Source organism: Equus caballus, chromosome 6, assembly GCF_041296265.1.
Source record: "Equus caballus isolate H_3958 breed thoroughbred chromosome 6, TB-T2T, whole genome shotgun sequence".
Classification (NCBI taxonomy): Eukaryota; Metazoa; Chordata; class Mammalia; order Perissodactyla; family Equidae; genus Equus; species Equus caballus.
The window spans coordinates 71,600,854-71,625,088 of NC_091689.1; the positions used below are offsets into that span (position 1 = coordinate 71,600,854).

The following is a 24,235-nucleotide window of genomic DNA, read 5'->3' on the forward strand; positions in this document are numbered from 1 at the left end:
ATCCTACATGTCCTCTTACTGTCATGTGCCTCCCATCAGACTAGACTGCCCTAAATTGATCCAAATCTGCCCCAACCATTGGACATTGCATCTAAATATCTGCCTATCCTTGCAGGAATACGGGCTTCTGCAGCCAGAATAGTGCTACAGCCTTAATCCTATTATTCCTCACATTCTTGCCCTCCCTTTTGGTCTCAGTTGCTGAATTCCCAGCACTTTGTGAGCCTGCCTACATTACAACAGTAATTATAGGATAGAGATTCTGAAATAAACAATATTGATTGTTTTACTCTATGGACACTGGTTAAGTGTTTATAATCTTAAATGCTAACAAGTAAGGAATACTTATTACCAATTATCTCTTGTTACTGCTACCTATTACCTAATGTTAATTTACTCAAACAACATTTATTGAGCACTGTCTGCAAAGTACTGCACTAAAGTCAAGAGCGTAAAATCATAATGGCTATGGTCTCAAGGACAAGATTTAAAGGAAACTAGTGACACAACTAGACTATTACCTCTAAGAATTGGGCATTCACTTTAAAATCTGGAGGAGGAAGCCCATTTTTAACTGCAGTGTGTTTCTTTTCTTCAATATTCTTGAAAAGGTGCTTAACAGCACGAGAAATGATACCCTGTTCTTCCTCGATGATGTTAACGTCAAATCCTGTTCCCATTGTGTATGTTTTGCCAGCTCCAGTCTAAATAAAAGAATAGAAAAGATGTGTGCTTGGTCTTAATTATCTCAAGAAACAAAAATAAAAGTGCAACTGAATTGACACTTGTGTAAAGTTACAGCTTCTATGAAAATAATTTGATACTTACTTGTCCATAAGCAAAAACTGTAGCATTGTATCCTTCAAAACAACCTTCAATTAGTTTTTCTATACACTGAGCGTAGATCTGCTCTTGCTGGGAGTCAATGTCAAACACATAATCGAAAGTAAAAGCTTTATCTTTCCCTAGGAAAACCTGAGGTTCTCCCGGTGTGACAGATGTACAGATATGGCATCCTTCAATCTTTTCTTTGGCAAGCTGTGGTCTTATTCTGAGAGAAATAATCAGGAAAAAAATAAAATAAAATAAATGACAACAAAAAAAAACTGAAAAGCCAGACTGAAAAATTCCTGCCCATATCTTTTAAAAACACTAACGTAATCTACTATTGCTCCTGCAGTTGAAAAGTTAAATGAATTAAATTATACTGAGTCAATTTCATTTCGAGTTATTTAATGATTCCAAAAAATCATGAAGAAGAGTAAAATTAGTCTTTAAATACTTTTGCAAGTGAATACTTTTTCTCAATTCTGTAAGAGACAAAGACTCAGTTAAATAAATTCTGCTACCAAAATGCTGTTTGTTGTTGTTATTTTTGTTTTAGATTTCCTTTTTATTTCTAGGGAAGATGATATCCAAAAATGAGAAATTAAGGACAGAATATTTTTCCTGATGCCCTGACTTGCCTTTTTTTTCAAACTCTTCACGAATGGTTTCCAAAATTATTTGACCATACGCTTCTGTCAGCTTAACATGTTTAAGCATACTCTCACAAAATATATATGTATATGTATTCATTTATATATGATATGCATGTACCATATTGATTTGTCATATATTATGATATACATGAAAGGTGAATTTTGTAAAGAAAGAAATTAAAAATAAATACAATAGAAGTTCTAATATTTTCTCTCCAAACTCCAGTGAATCATCATGTGCATCTCCTAGGTGTCCTCTCTCCACTTGGAAGACTGCAGCATTACACCCACCCTACAGTCACCCCCATCTATTCCAGACTCTAGTATCTTCCTTTTCTGCCTTCTCTTCCTAATTTCAAGGTCTGTTTTCAAAGAAGGAAAGTAAATATAATGATGTATTGTTAACAGAGCAACCCAAAATCTGGCCCTCTTCTATTCAGTCTATATACAGGACCATCCTGGATGTACACATCACTGACTTACTGTACCCAGGTTTTTTAAGAAGTTCCTATTTGCCATGGAGAATAAGAAGCAGTTTAAGGAAGCAAGACAACCAATGATGAAAATATTAAATGATAAAAACAGAACAAATAAAGGATTTTAAAGGAATCTGGTCCCACATCCTTATTTTTTGAGGTACAGAAACTGAGATCTACAGAAGTGGAATGAGTTCATCTATTTATTAGAAATAAAGCCAAGCCTGAGTTTTAACCTTTTCCAGTTCATCAGGATGGAAGGTCAACGGAAGGCTAGGAAAGACAACACTGAGAAGTGAGTGAATTTCTGCAACCCTGGTTATGTAAAATAGAATTCTGCAATACAAAAAAAATATGTGTGTGTGTGTTAAGTAACGAATGTACTTATGCAGCTTTTTTCTTGCCACTGTGATAATGATTTTTTTTTAATCAAGTCTTCAACTCCATTTGTTTCAATGGAATGCAATAATTGACATGGAGCTGGCTCACTACTGTGGAAAGAGAGATGGAGTGGCCATTTCTCTCACTCCACAGACATCACGTGGTCTTCTCTCAGAGCTCCAATTTCCTCATCTGTGGATGGAAACTATAATTTCCAAGGTTCCTTTTAGATCTAACACTATTTGACTGCAAGACACTGTTACTGATTTACAAAAAAGGGGAGGAGGAAAACACTACTTATGTGCTATTATACCGATAAAATGATATTATAACAAATAAAACAAAGGGCTTCTATTAACAAGCTACGTCCATGGACTATAAAACAGCTCATGGGAGTAGCAGATTTAGCTTTCTGGTTCCACATTTTTTAGATGAGTGGTCTTCCTCAAAATTAATATTCTCTTCTTCCCAAACTCCTCTTCTATCTCACTCGTCCAGTCACGGGGAGGAAACCATAACTAAAACTCCTATCTTCCTTGGGACAATCACTGTCATCAAGCCAGAAACAGGACAGTCAACCTCAACTACTCCTTCTTCCCTATTCCATCTACCAAATCTATCTTCAAGAGCTATTAATTATCTCTGAAATAGCTCTTGAGCACAGCAATTTCTTTCCTTCCTCATCACAACACCCTAATCAAGGCCAGCATTATCTGTTACTTGGATTATTGCAAAAATCTCCTCATCAAACTGCCTGTGTCGAATCTTGTCACCTGCCAATCTATTCCACATACTGCAATATCAATGATATTTGTAAAACATGAAGTTGATCAGATCACTACCGTGCTTAAAATTCTCCAGTATATCCCTAAATCCCTCTGCAACCTCTCCTCTTGCCATGTTCCTTCTTTGCATTAAAGGATTCTGGGTGGTTGTGATGGCTTATTTTTAACCAGTTTCACTAACAAGCTATGTTCTCTCTAGCCTCTACACCTTCAAATAGGCTCTTCTCTTTTCCTGGACACTCTTCTCCACCCTCTCAATTCCCAACTCCCTTTCCAAACTAAATATCTCATGTTTTCAATCTCTGTTTAGATTTCGCTTCTTTAGGAAGCTTCCACTAACTTTTTGGATTCCAACATAAAGTCATATCTGAACCCAGGCTGCTCTCTTTCCTGAATCTACCTCATTTACCCCAGGATTCTGCTCTCTCCCTGTTTTATAGCTGCACTGTAAAGATTAAATAATCCCACGTAATAAAACAGATAAAAATAAACACAATTGTTTAAAAAAATAACAAATGGAGAGGTTGTGGAGAAAAGTAAACCCTCAAACACTGCTGGTGGGAATACAAACTGGTGCAGCCACTGTGGAAAACAGTATGGAGATTTCTCAAAAAATTAAAAATAGAAATACCATATGACCCAGCTATCCCACTACTGGGTATTTATCCAAAGAACTTGAAATCAACAATTCAAGAGACTTATGCACCTCTGTGTTCACTGGAGCTTTATTCACAAGAGCCAAGGTATGGAAGGAACCCAAGTGCCCACCGACTGATGAATGGATAAAGAAGATGTGGTATATATATACAATGACTACTACTCAGTCATAAAAAAAAAGACAAAATCATCCCATTCGCAACAACACGGATGGACCTTGAGGGTATTATGTTAAGTGAAATAAGCCAGATAGAGAAAGACAAATACCATATAATTTCACTCATATGTGGAAGATAAACAAACATACAGACAAAGAGAACAGTTTAGTGGTTACCAGTGGGAAGATGGTTGGGGGGTGGGCACAAAGGATGAAGGGGCACATTTATATAGTGACTAACAAATAATATACAACTGAAATCTCATAATGTTATTAATTATTATGACCTCAATAAAAAAATTGAATAAATAAACACAACTATCTAAATGAAAATGAGCACTGGGCTACTGTTTGAAATCAGTGCTTCATTAATTTTAAGTAAACGATTATAACCATAGGATCACTTATTTGTATTAAGATACTATTAATTTCATTTCAACATAACAAAGAAAAACCAGGTGCCATTGGAACTGCAGACATGACAATCAATTTTACAATGCCAATGTCACTCAGAACTTAATCTCCTAACCTCTATTCATCTGATTATTATCCTTGTTAATGGCAAGGAGGACTGGGGTTGAAGCATAGATGTGCAATTCCATCCAGTTGCATGGGCAGGAGGAGAGTGTTGCTTTAAAAACCAACATGATGGGCAGAACCCTTTTCTACAGGATCCATGCAATGGCAGTTTCCCAGCAAGTGTGAGAAACTCCCATCTAGGAGGAAATGGTCTCCCTCACATGCAGATAATTGGAAGCTGACTATACTTCAAAGGTTAGGGATATATTTGCCTTTTCAATTCCTCTTCAAAAATTAGTATTTTAAACTCTCCAAATCCTTAAATTTATACTCGTCAAGAATTCTCAGATGAAGTCCTAACCCAAGACAGTTCACCTACGTTAACAATGGTAAGAGTTTGAAATGTACCCAGCTACAAACCTCAATTTCAAAACTATAATTTGAGATTTTATATATAGACAAACTATATCAACCCTTCTTGGAAAGAGAGAATTAAAATAGAATCTGACATTTATTAATCAAATATTTTGAAATAATCTCCTTTATATTTTTATGTAAAAATAAGAAATTGAACACATTCATCTAATCCCAACACTAAGAAATAATCAGTGTTAACATTTTGGTTAATGTTAACACTAAGAAATAATGACAAAGCCTTGTAGGTTTTTAAAAATGTGTAATCGTACAATTAGATATACTTGAAACTGTTTCTTAAAGAAAAACAATTATGCATAAAGCTTTCATCATATATATTTAGGATAAGGTATTCTAATATTACATAGCAATTATATGTAATTTATACATATTATATAAATTATATATACTATACATATTATATATAAATTTATACATATTATAAACACTAACAGCAATGTAGGTTCTATTTATAATATTAATTTGCTAATGGAGATGATCTCTATTTGGGTTTTTAAAAAATATGACATTGGAAATGAACGCAGGCAGGGTGAGGCCATTACAGAAAATCGTGACAGTTTTGCTAGAGAACATGCTATTTTCTTAGCATGAGGTACGGAACCTTTTATCCTTTGTGAATCATTGACCAATGGGATGAGGTCCAAAAGGGAAAATCCATGGAGAGCCATACAGAAAAAAATGTAATCTGCTGTATCTAGTTTATGAAGCTTGAAGGTCTGAAACAGAGTATCATACCAGCTGTTAATTATTCAGTTTTAAAGACATGAACAAATGTTGTCTCCATTTTCTCACATCAGAATCTTTCCCTCAGCATATAGTAGTCATTTAGCCTCTGCTCTCATACTCCATGGAAACTGCTCAGACAGAAGGCACCAACAACCCTTTTATTTCCAAATAAAGTGAACTCTTTTTAGTCTTCATCCTACCTGAACTCTCTTTAGCATTTGATCCTATTTACAATTTGTGGGGAAGGAAAAAGTTTTCCCCTCTACCGTCCTAGGTTCTCCTGGCTGGGCACCTGTAAATTAGACTGTCAAAAGGCAGATTAACAAAAGAAAAACAAATAGAAGTTTACTATCATGTGTATCATGCATTCACATGTGAATACTCAGTGATGAATAACTCAAAGGGTGGCTAGAACTTGGGCTTATATCTTAACAAAAGGAAAAAAGACTTTGTGTTTCTAGGACAGCAAATTGTGGGAAGGTAAATATACAGAGGAACTAATGGAAGATAAGGGCGAGTTAGTAAAGCTTGTTACATGGGTTCCTCTGGTGCCATTTCTGGTGATTACCTTCCGTCCTTCCTGGTAGAGAGGGGAGGGGAACACCTTTACAAATTTATGTCCTGCTTTTAGGCAAATAGGGGTAGGGCAGAGATCTTTTCTTGTATCTACTTCTTTTTAATTGGCTTCCACTCAAAATAATCCTTATGTCAAAGTGGCCTATTTGGGGGCGGCATACTCTGCTATCCTTCAAACACCATATTTCTCAACTGGTTATCTGCAGCTGGCTTTTGTGACATCCCTTATTTTACTGATTCTGATTTCTGAACCCATCTTTTTCCCTTATACCTCATATACCAACTTGCCTTAAAATGTCAGTGTGTCCACAAAAAATGTCCTAATTATTTAGCACAGTATTTAAGATTTTCCTAATCTGGATTCTGTATGTCATTCCATTCTCAAATCTAGTCACACTCAGCTACATCAAACCACTGGTCATTTCTTGATCAACTTATATCCTTTCATTCAGGATGTCAATGTTCTCCGCCTTCGTAATAACCACAACTGGTTTTAGTAACTGAATATATCAAATAATCCAAGAGGACTGGTTTCAAGATGTCCTGGATAGGACAGAAAAACAAGGCAAACATATATGAGGGGAAAGGGCTTATAGTTGCTACCTTTTCAGTTAGCGTTTTAGTCATAAAACTCAGTAAAACCGCATTGAAGGTTTAATTCTGCTGCTGTTGGAAGAGGTAATCTACCATGAGACCTGAGCATCCTGCACACTCTTGCTGAGTATGCCAAGAATGCAAGACTCTGACTGTTCTTCTCATGCATCATTTCTCAAGGGTGCATTTGCAGCAAGCAACCTTTAGGGATAATGTCTTCCACCTGACAAAGAGCTGGCTTGCTTCTGCTTTCTATAAAAACAGTGAATTTCCAAGCTCAGTGTTTCTCCATATCCCACTTTTTGCAGAGCATCCATATAATAGGTCTACCTGCGCTGCCTCCATTGAATTGGGGGCAGGGGGAAGACAGAGAAGCAGTCCTAATCAACATGAAGCCCACAATGCTTATTGTACTGTGAGTAATAAAAATCCTTCGTCTCTAATTCAGGAGTCTTCTATCTTCTGCCACTATATGTGAAACAGGCTAGCTTGTTACCTTGTAAACAGGGTAAAATCTCAGACTCTTCAAGGTCTTAACACATACTAACTGTGACCTTTAGCAAGTCACTCTCTTAGCCTCAGTTTCCTCATCTATAAAATGGTAATATTATTACTGCCACATCCACATCACATCCTATTGAACAAATAAGATAATATGTGGCAATAAAAGCCTATGTAAGTACAAAGTGCTGTTGTTGTTACAGCACCACTTGAAAATTCTCCAAGTCAGTTCCTTCATAAGGTTCCTTAACACCTTAAATCCATCTGGGCCTTCCGCCATGTTAAAGAATGCAGGATTTACTCTTTGGCTCCCCACACTATTGCCACATTTTTCAAAATACCCTTTGGACGCCCTCAGTTAATTAAATGTAAAACTATATGTCAGGGAGAGAAGTATGATGCAACAGTGAACATTATTACATGGAGATATGTGTACATATACATACAAATATATATATACACATATTGCTTTGCGAAGATAATCAACCCAAATAATATTATACTTCCATGCGCAATTAAAAGTCCTAATCCTGAGGCCGGCCCTGTGGCTGAGTGGTTAAGTGCCCACACTCCACTTCGGTGGCCCATGGTTTTGCCAGTTCGGATCCTGGGTGTGGACATGGCACCACTCATCAAGCCACACTGAGGCGGTATCCCACACAGCACAACCAGAGGGAACCACAACTAGAATGTACAACTCTGTCTCTGTACTGGGGGGGCTTTGGGGAAAAGAAAAAAAAAAAAAAGATTGGCAACAGATGTTAGCTCAGGTGCTAATCTTAAAAAAAAAGTCGTAATTCCAAGTTAACCTTTTCATAGTAATAAATAATCAAGTCTCATTCATCCTACTATTTATATCAGTACAGAGCATAATAGGAGCCAAAATAAGAATTTTTATTCTTTCAATGTTATTATCATTTTTACTATCTCCATGTAGCCAGTAAAGAAATTTCATTCTGAATAGAAGAGAATCAAGTTCCTAAGTAACAGGTTCTTTTAAAAAGGGGAATTAAATCGTTATGGTACAATCTGTCCTCATACTAAATTAAATTTGATTAAATGCTAGTGACTAGAATGTTGACAAATGACTAATCAGTGATTTGTTGTTACTGAAAGAATGCTGACTTGAAAATAAATAATCGCATGCATTGTAATTTATAACCTCCCAGGACTTGTGCAGTCACCCATATTTTTTTCTGAATTAGAAGAGTAGCACTAACATCACTCGTTAACCCAAGTCGAAGGATGCAGGAAATCAAACCTATATTTTTAAACACATATAGTATTGTAGTACCTTCCAGACTTTCTCTTACACCCTCACCTCCTATCCCTGTTCCTCATTTTAAAAGCATCAGAGGTGATAAGCCTTTCTTTTGTTAATTAATTGGCCAAGTTATTTTTGCTTTTCCCCACAAACAGAGGAGGAGTAACACACAACATGTCCTCCTATTTGCTGTGGGCCATTGCTAATGTCTTGTCCTGTTAGAAAACACCATTGTCCTTAACCTACGGTTTCAAAAATGTGACAAATTTTTCCATTACCTAAACGTCTTGCTAAACTGTCTCTTTTTTTACTTGAGTTATTCTGATCTCATCCCCACGTGACTGTGGTAGTTCTCCAGTTTACCCAATAATCTGACCTGATCCCCACTTTGTGTGGCTCTGTTACTCACAGCTATCTGTAACTAGCCCACTTGGCACCTTGTTAACACCTTTGTTCTTCCTACAGTGACACCAAAAAATCTGTCCAAAATCTGTCCCCTGTGCAGATCCTTTGCCTTTCTTTATTTCATTCCTCACTGTTTTGGATGATCATTATATCGGATCCTACTTACTAGCGTTCAACTTGATATCTTAATGCTAATTATATCTTACTAACTTCCTCCCTTCCATTTCTTAAAAATTAGGACAGTTATCATTTTGTCACCACAACTGAGTCACTGGGGTTTCTGGTCCCTTTTTCGATCCTCCCCTATTTCACTCCAGTTAGTAGACACATTAGGAAAGGATCTGCCCTGCTTTAATCCTCCACCTCCTGTTCTAGGAGAGTTTCTGACACACCATAGGAACTTGTTAGACCTTTTGTGCCCTTGTGAATTGTTTTGTCAAGACATCAGGCATGGCACAAGTAATAAGTAACACAGGTCTATTAAAAGAAATTCTCCTCCCTAAAATCGATCTTTAATTACAATGATGGTTGATGTGAAGCAAGGATTTTTCCCAAGACCTTCAAGAAAGAAACATACCTCAGTAATTCCATTAAGGAGATTAACTCTGTAAAAAGCCTAAGAACAATAAAGCACAGCAGTGTGTACTGGAGACCAGGAAGTGTAACTTCTATGAATAACAGAGACGGAGAGAAGAACTTCACTTTTTAATCCACTGATAATGAATCACCTTTTTAAATTACCCAGAAATCTTATCCTAATCATTAGCTATATATCCTACTGCTTCATCTCTGTGTGGTCCACCTGACTCAAACTTATTTTTACCTAATGACACCAAAAGATATTCATAGACATAACTATTTTCCGTTAAAATGCTTAATGCACAGTGCATATAGTTAATGTTTGGGGCTGTGATTCCTAGACTAAGCTACTCGGTCTACAGTTTGCAATACCACTTGGAAAAATAAAGATTTCCCTCAAGTGAAGTTTCTACTGGCCAATTAGGGAAAGGAAGTAGGGGAAAGAGGACGACGAGACATTATGCCATCTTCCTCTGACTTCCACCCCCATGTCTCATACTTTTTTATCCCCATGGCTCCAACTAAAGATACAGCACACTGAGAGAAGCTCTCTCTTAAGTGAGTAACTAGAATCCACACCACTCTCTGTTGGAATACCACATGTTCAGAGAACTACACTGAAATAGTGCACATAGGCTGACAAAATAAAGAAGAAATTAGCCAAATTCAGGATTTTGAGAAAAGTCCAATCATCTGGAAACTCTGGGGCTTTCTTCTTTATCCTCTCTCCCCAAAATAGAAAAGCTTCTACTCCAAAAAGAAATGACACAGTAAGGAAAGGGGGTACTCTATGTCATGACATGACCTGCCCACCTATTGTCCAGAGTGCACACAAGATTTCTGCTGTTGCTGGTGGCTGGACGGGGTAGCCTATGTACAAACCAAGGCCATCAGAAAACTTTACCAAGTCAACAAATCCCTGTGGCACACCTACTGAATGTTAAACAGTGTGTAAAGCAAGGACTTTGAACCAAACAAACAAACTTGAAGAGGGTAGCCATAGGAGAGAGAAGAAAACAAAGATCTGGAAGAAAATTAAATATGTGCTCAATGGAATATTTTCTACAAAGGAGAAATGGAATAAAGATTAGCCAGAGAGGAATGGGGTAGGTACAGGAAAAGCTTCACACAGGAAATTGTATTTGACCTAGATTTTGAAAGGTGATTAGAATTTTCCAGGCAGGGAAGGGAGAAAAGTCAAGTTCGGCAAAACAAAGGCGAAGACACTTGAAGTGCATTTGTTCCTGGCTGAAACAAAGTCCTTTGGGGCAGAAGCACCAGGATACTAAGAGTCATTAGAATTTAGGAATGTTTTATGAACATTATGACACCACCTAAGTAGGCATCCCAGCTAAGACATTAGCTTCTAAAATGAACACCCTGGTCTCCTCAAGATCAAAGATGCCACCAAAAGGCACTTTACAAAAGCCATACTGGAGATCCCTTCCAACTACTTTTCAGTTTTCCCCTCCAGATCAATTCTTCACCCATCTTCACCTTACCGTGTGCCCTAGGAGACTGACCCTCATGAGCTGCAGCAACAGGCTCCCTTAACCTGGGCTTCCAGTGGGGCTCAGCAATGGGAGGTGCCAGCAGAACTTTGTAGGGCAGGAGAGGAATGAGGTCAGGCTATTAATTCTCCTGGTTCCTTCCCCACCAGGTCCTACTGGTGGGTTGTATCCCTCTAGCAAAGGCCACAGCTCCTATCAGGACATCCATAATGGTAGGTGTCTCCCTATTGTTGCTAACACCGGAGTAATGCCTGTCACTTGTAGCTTCCCTTAATGCTGCCCATCCTCTACCACACTCTCTCAAATCATCTTGTTTGAATGTATCATCTGTTTTCTGCCAAGATCCTGACCAAATCAGGGTTAGCCTCAGAAATGGCAACAACCTTTTTTTAGCACTATCACTGTGTCACCATCCCTTTCACTCCCATTCCTGATATCAGTATTGACCTAGAATACAGAGCCACCAAAATCCCTACAATTCTCCAGCCCTACACAGGCAAGTCATTGACCCATTCTCTTTGCTGCGCAGAGCTAGAGTTTGAGATGTACATAATGCATTTTATTGTTAAAAACCTAATAAGTGGGGCTGGCCTGGTGGCGCAATGGTTAAGTTCCACTTTGGCGGCCCGGGGTTCACAGGTTCGGATCCTGGGTGTGGGCATGGCACCGCTTGGTAAGCCTGGCTGTGGTAGGCGTCCCACATATAAAATAGAGGAAGATGGGCACGGATGTTAGCTCAGGGCCAGTCTTCCTCAGCAAAAAGAGGAGAATTAGCAGCAGATGTTAGCTCAGGGCTAATCTTCCTCAAAAGAAAAAAAAACCTAATAAGTAATAATACAAAGTTTAAAAAACATATCTTTCTCGGTCAATAGAATTAGTTTTTTCAATTGTTACAATAAAAAGGATTTAATTAATACTTCAGTTTTGTTTTAAAAACTTGGAAGGGTGGAAGAAGATTCAAGGGGGGGGGAATAAAGTGAGAAAAAGTAATCTCAGAATAAGAGTTGTGATAACTAGATGATATTTCAACTCTCATTCTGAAGTCAATATGTTTCTAATACCTTCTATTTTCCTTATTACACACCATACCAATTATACACAGAATTTTCAAAAACCTTCCAATAAAGTTCTTTCTAAATGAAGCCACATGTGTTCTTGGGGGAATGGCGGGGGGGGGGAGGGGGGCAGTCTCCTCCTATGCTTAATAATACTGTATGTCAGGCCAGCCCCAGTGGCTTAGTGGTTAAGTTCAGCCTGCTCTGCTCCCATGACCCAGATTCAGTTCCCAGGCATGGACCTACACTACTTGTCTGTCAGTGGCCATGCTGTGGTAGCAGCTCACATACAAAACAAAGAGGAAGATTGGCAACAGATGTTAACTCACAGCAAATCTTCCTCAGCAAAAAGAAAAAATAATAATAATCCTGTATGTTTTTTAAACTATTTCATCATGAGAAAAACTGAACTATGACTATATATAATGACAGTAATACATCCTTAATCCCAGATGTATATTATTTGTGTTTGCAATTACTCTGTGGAGGGGAAAGAGACTTGCAATTTCAGCTCTGCTTCTTAGAAAGAGAAATAATATTTTGTAAGTTTGTATGATACTGTGCAGATTAAGATTCTGGTTCTAAAGTAATAAACATAAGTTACTGATACCAATTTTCATCATCAGGGAAAAATAATCTCTACCACAAACACTAATCTAAGCCATAATTCTGTCATCTCTCAACAGATCCAAAGTGACAGGTCAAAGCCAAGGCAAGAACTATAAGAAACACGTATTTTTGTAAGGAAAGTATGGTAGGTAGAATTTTAAGATGATCCCCACCCATATACAACTTCTGCCCCTTGAGTGTGATGCAACCTGTGAATATGATAAGATGTTGCTTCCAACTTAGTTACTAATCAGTTGATTTGGAGTTAATGAAAGAAAAACCATCCTGAGTAGGCCTGATCTAATCAGGCAGGTGAGCCTTTAAAGAAGGTGAAGCATCAAAGAGACATCTCCTGCTGAACTGCAGGAAGAAATCAAATGACCATGAAGTGAACTCCCTAAGGAGAAGGATGCGTTTGGAGACAAGAGCAGTCTCCAGACAACAGCTAGCAAGAAAATGGGGACCTGAGTCATCCAACCACATGGAACTGAATTCTGCCACCAACCCGAATGAGCTTACAAGACGACAATGAGCCCCAGATGAGAAGTGAAGATCCGACTGACACTTTAATGACAGCCTGTGAGACGTGAGCAGAGAATCCAGCTATGTCAGGACCCTTGCTCCATGGAAACTGAGATATAATAAACATGTGTTATTTTAAGTCACTAAATCTGTGACAATTTGTTAGACAGCAATAGAAAATGAACACAATGGAAAGCTAATAAAAACTAAAGAATAATATATTCTTTATTACGCTAAATCCCATTGCTTTAAGACCATAATCATTAAAATCACTGCTTATACAATTTTGAACTCTGAACAGTCAGATGGGCAACATCTGGCATCTTATAATAACAGTAATAAACAAGTCAAAGAAGCTCCATTGATGACACCATTAATCCACCATTCATGACAACATCAATCTATCTGCCCTTTTGGGGAAAAAAATGAACTCATCCCATTTCTAAGTTATAAATCTCCAACTGTATTTCTTTAAGCTTAATTTTCTTACTTCACAATCCCTGAATCAAATGCTTAACAGTATCTTACATTTCCTCTATATTCTAAAATAAAAATGAGTGCTGATAAATGTAAAGAAAAATAATTAACTCCAATTAGAAACATGGTTTCCTTCCAAGTATAATATTCTCTGGTCCTTCAATTCAGAAGCAATTATATTATAAAACAGTAGTTATAATAAGGACTTTTATATTCTCTAAGCTTGTTCAACAATCAATTAACCTGAGTTCCCACATCTCTCTTTCTGTTTATATTTTCTACTATTTGATTGGGATACTCTTCTTCTGGTAGCGGCCACTGCTGCTTATGAGTACAAAATATGACAACAGCGCACTGCAGTAGATTATGCCTTGGGGCAGGCTGAATAATGGTCCCAAATTCCCAGAACCTTACATGGTAAAAGAGACTCAACAGATATGATTAAATTAAGGATTTTGAGATTATCTTGGATTATCCAGGTGCCCAATGTAATCATGAGTGTCCTTATAAGAGGCAAGAGTATGGAGATATGGTACAGCAGAGGAATGTCAAAATGATGCAGTGTGAGAAATACTTGACCAGTCATTGCCAGCTTTGAACATGGAGTAAGGGGCCAAAAGCCAAAGAACGCAAGCAAGCAACCTCTAGAAGCTAGAAAAGGCAAGGAAAGAGATTCTCCCCCAGAGCCTCAGAAGGAACACAGTCCTGCCAAACCATTATAGGACTTCTGACCTCCAGAACTATAACATAATACGTTTGTAGTTTTTTAAGCCAGTCAGGGGTTACTTGTCACAGCAGCAACAGGAAACTAATATATGCCCTTTAACTTCACATAAACAATCTGGTCCTAAAAACATGAGTCATAGTTAAGGTGACCATAAAATTTACTGTCCAAACCAGGATACTTTCAAAAGTGAAAGGGCTACTATTAATCCTACTAGGACAACAGTTTTCCTGTCCCTGGAAAACTGAGACATATGATCAGCTTATTCATGGTACATTCATAGCAGAAAACTCAAATTATAGAGATGTACATTTCAATTCAAAATGAAATAAATCTTTTTACCAACTAATCTATCAAAAAACAGATGGATTGCCTTAGGAGGTAGAGAGGTACCCACAGTAGCTACTGACAACAGACAAGATAGTACAGGTTCTCAAACCTGTATGCATAGGAGAATCACCCAGTATGTTTCAGTGTGTTTATTTATTATGATTTTTTTTTGGAGGAAGATTAGCCCTGAGCTAACATCTGCGGGCAATCCTTCTCTTTTTGCTGAGGAAGACTGGCCCTGAGCTAACATCCGTGCCCATCTTCCTCTATTTTATATGGGGCGCCTACCACAGCAAGGCTTGACGAGCAGTGCATAGGTCTGCATCCAGGATCCAAACTGGTGAACCCTGGACCGCTGAAGTGGAACGTGTGAACTTAACCGCTGCACCACCGGGCTGGCCCCAATTATGTTTTTAATTCATCTTCCCAGGTTCTACCTCAGACTTATTGAATCAGAGGTGGGACCCAGAATCTATTTTCTTAATTAGCTCTCCAAGTGATTCGAACACAGTGCCAGCCCATCACCAAACTTTGGAAGCAATGGTAAGCAGCAATATTTATACTTTATTTTGATAGTGGACCCTCCTACCCTGGGGTCCTCATACACAAACATACATAATAATGCCACTACTTCCACCGCCTGCTTTCATCCCAAACACAATCTTAGTCCTGAAGCCCAGCATGCAAAAAATATAAAAATAAAGTCACTCCTCCTGGAGGTACGCCAGTAATTCCTCACCGCAACGCTCCCCACCCACAGCAGCCCATAAGGCTCCTCCATGAAATCCCAAGGCTCCTCTGACAACAGGCCTAGGAAAACCAAGCCTCCGCATCATAAGTAAGCAGCTTCAGGATGCGCACAGTTTGTTGTTAACTACTCAGAGAAGCAACTGTCTTTTAAAATTACGTCTTTGGAGTTTGTCTCAATTAATACCCTGAGTTTGGCCTTGTCACCCGCTTCTGTGATAAATTACCTTACTTTGGTTTTCAGTTCCTCTGCCTGAGGGCACTTCGAGTTGGGGTGTGAGTGGAGGATGAAGAACCTATTTGTTTTTCATAACGCTCTTTAAAACATGACAGATTCAGCTTCTGATTTATTTGTAAGACTTTATTTTAAGAAAGGGATAATTTGCAGTTCGAAAAAGAAGCTTGAAAACCATTGTTGTTGAGGAAATTTCCACATATGGTGAGAGATGAACTAGATGACCCTCAAGTTCCCTTAAGCATTAGCTCTAAAATTCTAAAAACTTCATATTCTAATGATTCTAAGAACAATTATAGGTAATCTTATTGCTAATAAAATAAAAACAATGAAACATGTTTGAGAGGGCAAGGCTGCCTATGTCTCTTAACTCCCACAGTCACTTTGTATTTAATAAAAGAGATTTCACTCCAATGGGGCATTTTTAACAGCTTTAGCAGATTTTGATTTCTTAAATTATTTTCATACTGTATCTATGGGCTGAATGTGTCCTCCCCAAATTCCTATGTTGCAGCCCTAATCGCCGGTGCATGGCATATGGAGGTGGAGCCTTTGGGAGGTGATTAGGTTTAGATGAGGTCATGAGGGTGGGGCTCTCTCCTGACAGGATTAGTGTCCTCACTACAAAGAGGAAGAGAGACCAGAGCTCTCTGTCTTCATCTCTCGCCACCATGTGAAGACACAGAGAAGAGAGCCATGTGCAAGCCACGAAGTGTGCCGTCACCTTGAACTGAATTTGCCAGCATCTTCATCTTGGACTTCCCAGCCTCCAGAACTGTGAGAAATAAATGTCTGCTGTTTAAGCCCCTCAGACTGTGGTATTCTGTTCTGGCAGCCTAGGCTGACTAAGACACTGGATTCACTCACTCTGTGAAACAGCTCTGTTTTTATCAGACTTGGTAAGTGCTATGTGCAGCACTGACCATAAAAGAGTCTCAATGGGACTTAGGATACAAACAGATTTAAAAAAAAAAAAAAAAACTAATTTTAGAAGCCCCCCAAAATAAACAGTTAACAAACCTCATTTTTCTAAACACACACATACACACACCCCTCACCCCCATACAATAGCATGTGGAATGAAATTACTTATCAATGAAATTATCTTTCTGATAGTTAAATTTGCTTCACTTTTTACAGATTGCTTGCCTTTTAGGAAGACAGCTGAATATGACCCATGGAGTTTTATATTATTTCATGAAGTATCAGGAACGGAGCATGCAAATAGCATTCCCCATGCAATTCTCACCAGCTGAATTTGGTCTATTACCTTTAAATCTTTGTTTAATGGGAAAAAATTTAGAAGACCTAAAACAAGATAAGAGGGAAGCGAAAAGATCCCTGGCAAGTGGGCAAGAACCAGTACCTAGAAAAGCTGGCTTTCCCTAGCAGACATTTTAGCCCAGGAAGTTAAGAGGGAAACATTAGAGAACAAAATGCACTTAATCCTCTTCTTGAAGAATTGAAGGTCAGAGGAAATAGATAAATCTCATCCATTAGCATGGATCCTAAAAGAGTTAGGAACTGCATTTGTACATTCTGAGAAAACAATCTGAGTGTTAGGAATTGAATAAAAATGTCATTAGAGATTTGTGAACCACAATGAGCCCTAGTCTAAGCCATTAGCTTTCCCATTCTGGCGTAGGTCTAAAATCTATAAGTAGATTATGAAGAGTCCTGCTTTGCCACAAAATGATGTCCCAAATAACATATTTGAGGCTAACTATAAGAATTAAAGGTTTCCAGAAAAAAGAAAAGAAATCCTCCTAGAGTCAATTCAATTTAACAATTTATTCTGTAAATTATTTTTTACACTTCTATATGTAAGATAGCATGCTAGGAACTGGAGGAGAAATAAAGAAACTTTAAGTTTGTAACATTTGGGAATTTATCATCTAATGCGGGAAATGAGACAAATATAAAACTAACTGCAATTCAACATGACATACTATTAAATATCATAAAAGAGGCTTAGAGCAATACTTCTCAAACTTTAATGTATATATGAATTACATGGGGAGCTTATAAAAATACAGATTCTGATGGTGTGGGTCTGGATGAGAGTTGAGAATCTGCATTTCTAATAAGCTACAGGTGATGCCAATGTAGCCCTCTTGCGTTTCAAAGCCTTTGAGTAAAACAGGTGGAAGCCATCACCCCAAGTTACAAAAGGGAACGAAGTATGGTCAAGACAGGGAACGAGAAGATAGTATTTCAGAGAGCTTTTCAATAGGTAGAAAACAAAATGTAAAATGAATCAACCTAAGAAACGAGTGCTTTTTTACTAGTAGAGTGTTTTTCACTTAAGATAAATCCTAGTACTGATTATTAGATCTATTATTTTAAAAGAGCTGTCTGATATTATCTGTAGAGATCTAACAGAATTCTATTAAAGTGCCATTCCTAATAACTGAGGTTTCTAGACATTGCAAAAGTAAGATAATCAATGGTTCACAGGATGAGCTCAGATAAGAAAGCTCAACAGCAGTTGAGATTGAAGCCCTGATTCTGGACTGCATCGCCCACTCTACCACCCTTGGATAAGGCTGCCCTAAATGTTGACAGCCACACCCACGGGGAAGGGAGGAAGAATATGGAACGTGGATTTTTTTTTCTTCAAGCAACATAGGACTCAGAATCTATATTCATTTTCTATTGCTGTGTAACAAATTACTATGAACTTAGGGGCCTAAGACAATACACATTCATTATCTCACAGTTTCTGTTGGTCAATAGTCTGGGCTAGGTATAGCTGGGGCCTCTGCTCAAAGTCTCACCAGGCTGGAATCAACGCTTCAGCTGTGCAGCATTCTCAGTGGGAGAATGAGCTCTTCCAAGCTCATTCAAGTTGTTGCAGATTTTGGTTGCTTGCAGTCATAGGACTGAAGTTCTTGTTTTCTTGCCAGCAGATGACCAGCTCTCAGCTCCTCCATTCCACCCTTTAATCCTAGTCACTCATAACATGGCAGCTTACTGCTTCAAAACTACCAGGAGAATCTCTCATTCTAGTCTGCTAAAAGCAAATTTCATATAACAGATGCAGTCATGAGAATGACATCCCATTACCCTTGCCATAGTCTTCTGATTACAAGTCACAGGTACTGCCCGAACTCAAGCAGAGGGGATTACAGGAAGGCATGAGCAGCGATCATTGGGTGTCACCTGGGGGTCTGTCAGCCATAGTCAAGAAAGTTCTTTCTCAAAAAATGTGACATTTCATTAAAGACTTGAAGAATGAGAAATCAGTGATGTGAAAGCAGTGGACTGAGGGGGCAACCCTTAGGAATATAGAGAAAGGGAGATAGAATAAGGAAGAAGGTAGCCCTGAAAATGACTGCCACCTGTAGACATATTGGTTATCTTTTCATCACTGATTGCTAATGAATGTAAATAAAGTATATAACATGAGTTTTATAAATCCAATTACCCAACCTCTCAACCATTTCATGCATACCCCTAAGAGGTATGCATCAATGCAGAAGACACAGGAAAAAAACACTGTACATCTTCCTGAGGTGTTAACTTTATATTTGGTAAAATTAATAAGGAATTCAAACATTTTTATAAAAAATATATTTATAGAATGGGTGTACAAAATGGAGTACAATACAAAATTTGCACTAATTTTTTAGATAAAACTTGAGGCCTCCTTCAAAGAAATTTCCAGTTCAAGTTCAAACATTACACATTTTCTTTCTCTGCAGTTAGGGGAACTTTGGAACTGCGTGACATTCAATGCTATTTTGGGTCTACTCTATACTTCATACCTCATTAAGTATTAATAAGGAAAAAAAACTCCCAGGTGAAGAAATAAATTTTTAAGTACATAGTCTCAAATGTAATGCATATGCACATATCCACTGTAGTCTCTGGGAGGCAAATTACAGACTAAATTATTATAAAGATAGTTAATATCATGCAGTGAGGTACTGATGCCTAGGGTACTGTACTTTACAATTATCCTATCCAACTGTTAATTTTTGATGCGGTGATAACGGTGTTTTTGTTTGGCTGATTGATTGGTTTTGGTTTTGTTCTTGGTTCTTTATGATCCAAATGTGGACCCCACGTTTTGTGGCATAAACTGCCAACAGCAGTCCAAAATCTATTCTCTCCTTTTTCCTCAACAAATTTGTTACTATTAATAAAATTTTTATCTGGATACTCTACACATTTTAAGCCTGCTTCCAGCTAGAGGTGGTCAAATGGCTAAGTTCTGCTTAATGTGAACAGTAGAGTCTTACATGGAAGGTATGGTTCTTCCTTTTTTTCCCCTCTCTTCTCACTGGCTGGAATACAGAAGTGGTGGTGGTGCACCAGAGTGGATCACACAGACAAGGGCAACACTCAAACCATGATGGAGCAACAAAATAGAAGGATTCTGGATCTCCAACACAGGGGAACTCAACAGCCCTGGGCGTCTTATGCCCAGGCTGGAATGTGGAAGAAGGGTAAACCTCTATTTTGGTTAAACCCTTATAATTTTGGGTCTTTGTTAGAACAGTAGAATCCATGTCCTAGCTAACACAGAATCTGACAGTTGCCCTAACAGAACCTCTAACATGTGGTACTGACTTGGAGATTGAGCAGCAGGTAGTTAGGAAACAGATAGCAAGATGAAAAGCTGCTGACTCTTGCTATGCCAAAGCAAAACGTTTAGTCAAACTGTCACCTTGAAAGTTAGTACCTTAAAACTACAAGCTTCTAGCTAGAAGGAAAGTGACTGGAAGAAGAAAGAATATTATTGTGTATTGGCTCCTTCTTGCTGCTTCCAACAAAATCCTTCAAAAGATATAAACTCAGCCTGCTACATAAATAAAGCAATCTCAAGCAGATATGGAAGAGAATTCAGCTCCAGTGAAGAAAGCTCACCCTGCCTATAGCTTGAAATCTAAGTTAATTGAGTGTCTATAAGTTTGGCTTCACAGGTTTCAAAAACCAAATTCTTCTATACTCCAAACAAACAGTTAAAACAAGAGGTTCAGAAGACACAGCCTAAGCTGATACAAGCCTGGGACTCCAAGAGTTCATGGCAAGACAATGGGAGCCAGCCTGGCAATCAAGAAGATATTAAGGGTACTACCTTGCCACCTAACCTCAAGGTAACTGTCCTTGATATAGAAACTGGAGGATTTGCAGAGCACAAAGGCCAACAATTAAAATCCAGTATTTTTAGCTAGGAAAAAAAATAACAACTATGTCTTGATTAACGTTAGGCTGCGGTTACTTGCAGTTGGAAATAATCAGTGCAAATAAGCAGAAAATCCAATAAGTTTCCAAGGGGCTATATTACACACAGATACAGACACACACACACACACTGTAAAGCCTATAATTGCTCAACCCAAAGACAACACCTGCTATCTATCCCCAAGAAAAGGGTATACTCTTCAATGCCCACTTTCGATCTGGCCATGGAGAATAATAGACAATAAAGAACATCCCAAAGGACAAAGCCAGGAACCCTGGAGCACAAGTGATTTCCTCCCTGAGGGTAGTGGGGTGAGCTTGCCAGGACAGCTAACAAACGAACTTTTCTACTACCCGGATAGAAATCTTCAGGATTCCTACACACAGAATCTGACCACCGCTGAGTGACTATTGGGTTTCCCATCTTCCTCTTTTCCAAATAGGATTTCTTATCCTGCTTCCCCTCCACTGTCTTTTGGATGTGTTACTCTGCCTTGACTTTACCATTGTATATTGCATGTGCATTGGGGCCAGGGGGTGGGGGGGCGGGGGGCGGTAAGCAGATGGCAGATAAACTGGCTTTCAGATAGGATGCGCCAACCATAAGAAATAATAACCGGGCTTGAGAGAAAGAACTGACTTCACATTGCCCAGGTATAATAAACTACAAGATAAGTCGACTTGGAGAAGGAGTGGATATGTTTCATGGTTGGGAGATATTAGAGTATACATGGCAGAAACTGTTAGATATCTCCCCAAATCCATGTTCTCCTTCTTTCATAGTAATAGGAATTTTAGCTGGATATATGGCATCTTATATTTCCTAGCCTCAGTCCCTTAAAAGAAAGGAGCATGTCCTCCCTTTTCCACTTCTTGCTCGGAGGTAAACACGGTGGTCTCCATCCATATACAAGAAGCATATCTGAGGGAGAGCAAAGCAAAAAGATAGGAGGAGCCTGGATCCCCAAAAATGTGCAGATTCCTTGTAAACCCTGGACAAATACAGTAAGTTCTATCTTATTTAAGCAACTGATGTTTTGGGTCTCTGTTACAGCTGCCAAGTCTATATCCTAACTTACACGTGCTTATAAAACTGTGACAAGGAACTCTTCAAGCTAATGTATACAGATGTGTAGAGACACAGAGAATGGGTTTAAAACCTTATTCCAACTAAACTGCTGGCTAATTTAGATTGTTACTCACCATGGTAATTCTGTGTTTTGTAAAACCATTTGCTACCAGATAATAATACTAGTTAAAATACACTGCCAATCGTCCCATTCACAACAACATGGATAGACTTTGAGGGTAATATGTTAAGTGAAATAAGCCAGATAGAGAAGGACAATCTCTGTATGACTCCACTCATATGTGGAAGTTAAACATGTAGATAGGGGCCGGCCCAGTGGGTCAGTGGTTAAGTGCGCACATTCTGCTTCTGCAGCCCAGGGTTCGCCAGTTCGGATCTCGGGTGTGGACATGGCACTGCTTGGCAAGCCATGCTGTGAGAGGCGTCCCACATATAAAGTAGAGGAAGATGGGCATGGATGTTAGCTCAGGGCCAGTCTTCCTCAGCAAAAAGAGGAGGATTGGCAGCAGTTAGCTCAGGGCCATCTTCCTCAAAAAGAAAAAAAAGATAGACAAAGAGAACAGATTAGTGTTTACCAGGGAAAAACGGGGATGGGAGGTGGGCACAAAGGCTGAAGTGGTGCACCTACAACACGAGTGACAAACAATAGTGTACAACCAAAATTTCACAAGGTTGTAAACTATCACGATCTTAATAAAAAGTAAAAAGAAAAAGTTTAAAAAACATACGGTGCTAAATTACAACTTATTTTTAAAAATTAGGAAAACTGAACACACTGAAACTTCACTGAAATGAACTGCGTTCTGTAATAGCAATTTGTAAACAGTAAGAATGCGCTGAATTACAAAAGGTGGGAATTTTTAAACTAATTTGAGAAGGTGACATTTCTTAAAATGTAAATTTTGTATTAGCATGTATGTTTTAGAATTGGTTAGAACTGAGACTTTTGATCAGTTTGTTTTCCTCAATTTTTAAAAAAATAACTTTAAATGAAAAAATTTGTCATATAGATTCACATTAACTTAATATTTACCCAGTATTTACTTAATATTTATTCAATAAAAACTTATATACATATTGATGTCTCCTGAACGTCTGAGAACAAATAAAAATAGTTAATGTATATGTGTTTAATGTTTCACAGTTACATAATACTATGGAAACAATTCAAAATGGCAAAAAAGTCACCTGAGCTCTCTCCTAGCTGTGCAAGCCATTCATGGTACAACCTTTACACAGTATGGGTATTCAGATCCTTCCCACTACATTTCCGTATGAGTGAATGATTTAAATATGAATTTTTAATAAAGGAGAAAATTCTGGCTTAATCAGACAATAGCAGTCGATATATACTAACAAGAAAGAGGTTAAAGACTTAAGTTTCTGAGGAAAAATATAAGCAAGATTACAAAATATTAAATTTTCTTTTCTTAAAGGTAGTCTTTATTTGAGAGACTAGTTTATTCAAAAAGAAAAAGTATAGGGGCTGGCTCCATGGCCGAGTGGTTAAGATCGCGTGCTCCACTGCAGGCGGCCCAGTGTTTCGTTGGTTCGAATCCTGGGCGCAGACATGGCACTGCTCATCAAACCACACTGAGGCGGCGTCCCACATGCCACAACTAGAAGGACCCACAATGAAGAATATACAACTATGTACTGGGGGGGCTTTGGGGAGAAAAAGGAAAAAAAAAATAAAATCTTTAAAAAGAAAAAAAAAAGTATAAAGACTCAAGAGCTAAACTTTATTCAACTACAAAATCTGGTATAAATTTCACTTATACCAACTTATATCAAAAAGAGTATCAACGAGAAGATCATGCATAAAGTCAGATTATTTTAGTGTCTATCCCACGGAAGTTATTTAATAAATAGCTGACCAGTTGCTTTAAAGAAGACGAAAACATAATTTGTCGGGATTTAATGAGAAGATTAATAATATTGATGAAGAATAATTGTCTTTCATCAAGTGCCTACTATATATATATGCTAGTCACATTACATACATTATTTTTATTCTGTTCCAGAAATCCTAAAAAGTAGATGTAATTTTTACAATTAAAAGTGGGAAAAGTAATGCATTGAGAATTAAGTGCCAGAACCAGAATTCAAAGACAAAACCTATGCATCTTCCCTAACCTTGCCACAGCCCTCATAACAGTGATAACAGCATGATTATCACACTTGTCTACTGGAGTTGGAATAGAAGGAA

At 38.1% G+C, this 24,235-nt stretch overlaps 1 protein-coding gene across 19 annotated transcripts in view; it reads right to left on the reverse strand.

Moving 5' to 3' along the window:
* KIF21A (kinesin family member 21A) overlaps positions 1 to 24,235 on the reverse strand; it is a 147,598-nt gene that overhangs the window by 67,958 nt on the left and 55,405 nt on the right. For all 19 annotated transcript variants that reach the window (XR_011439734.1, XM_070270108.1, XM_023643359.2 and 16 more), the window contains 2 exons: positions 829 to 1,051; positions 522 to 704 (listed from right to left, as the gene is read on the reverse strand). Coding sequence is in view for 18 of the 19 variants with exons in the window: in XM_070270108.1 (XP_070126209.1) it covers positions 522 to 704; positions 829 to 1,051 (406 nt within the window). In the remaining variant the exon portion in view is untranslated. The remainder of the gene's footprint in view (positions 1 to 521; positions 705 to 828; positions 1,052 to 24,235) is intronic.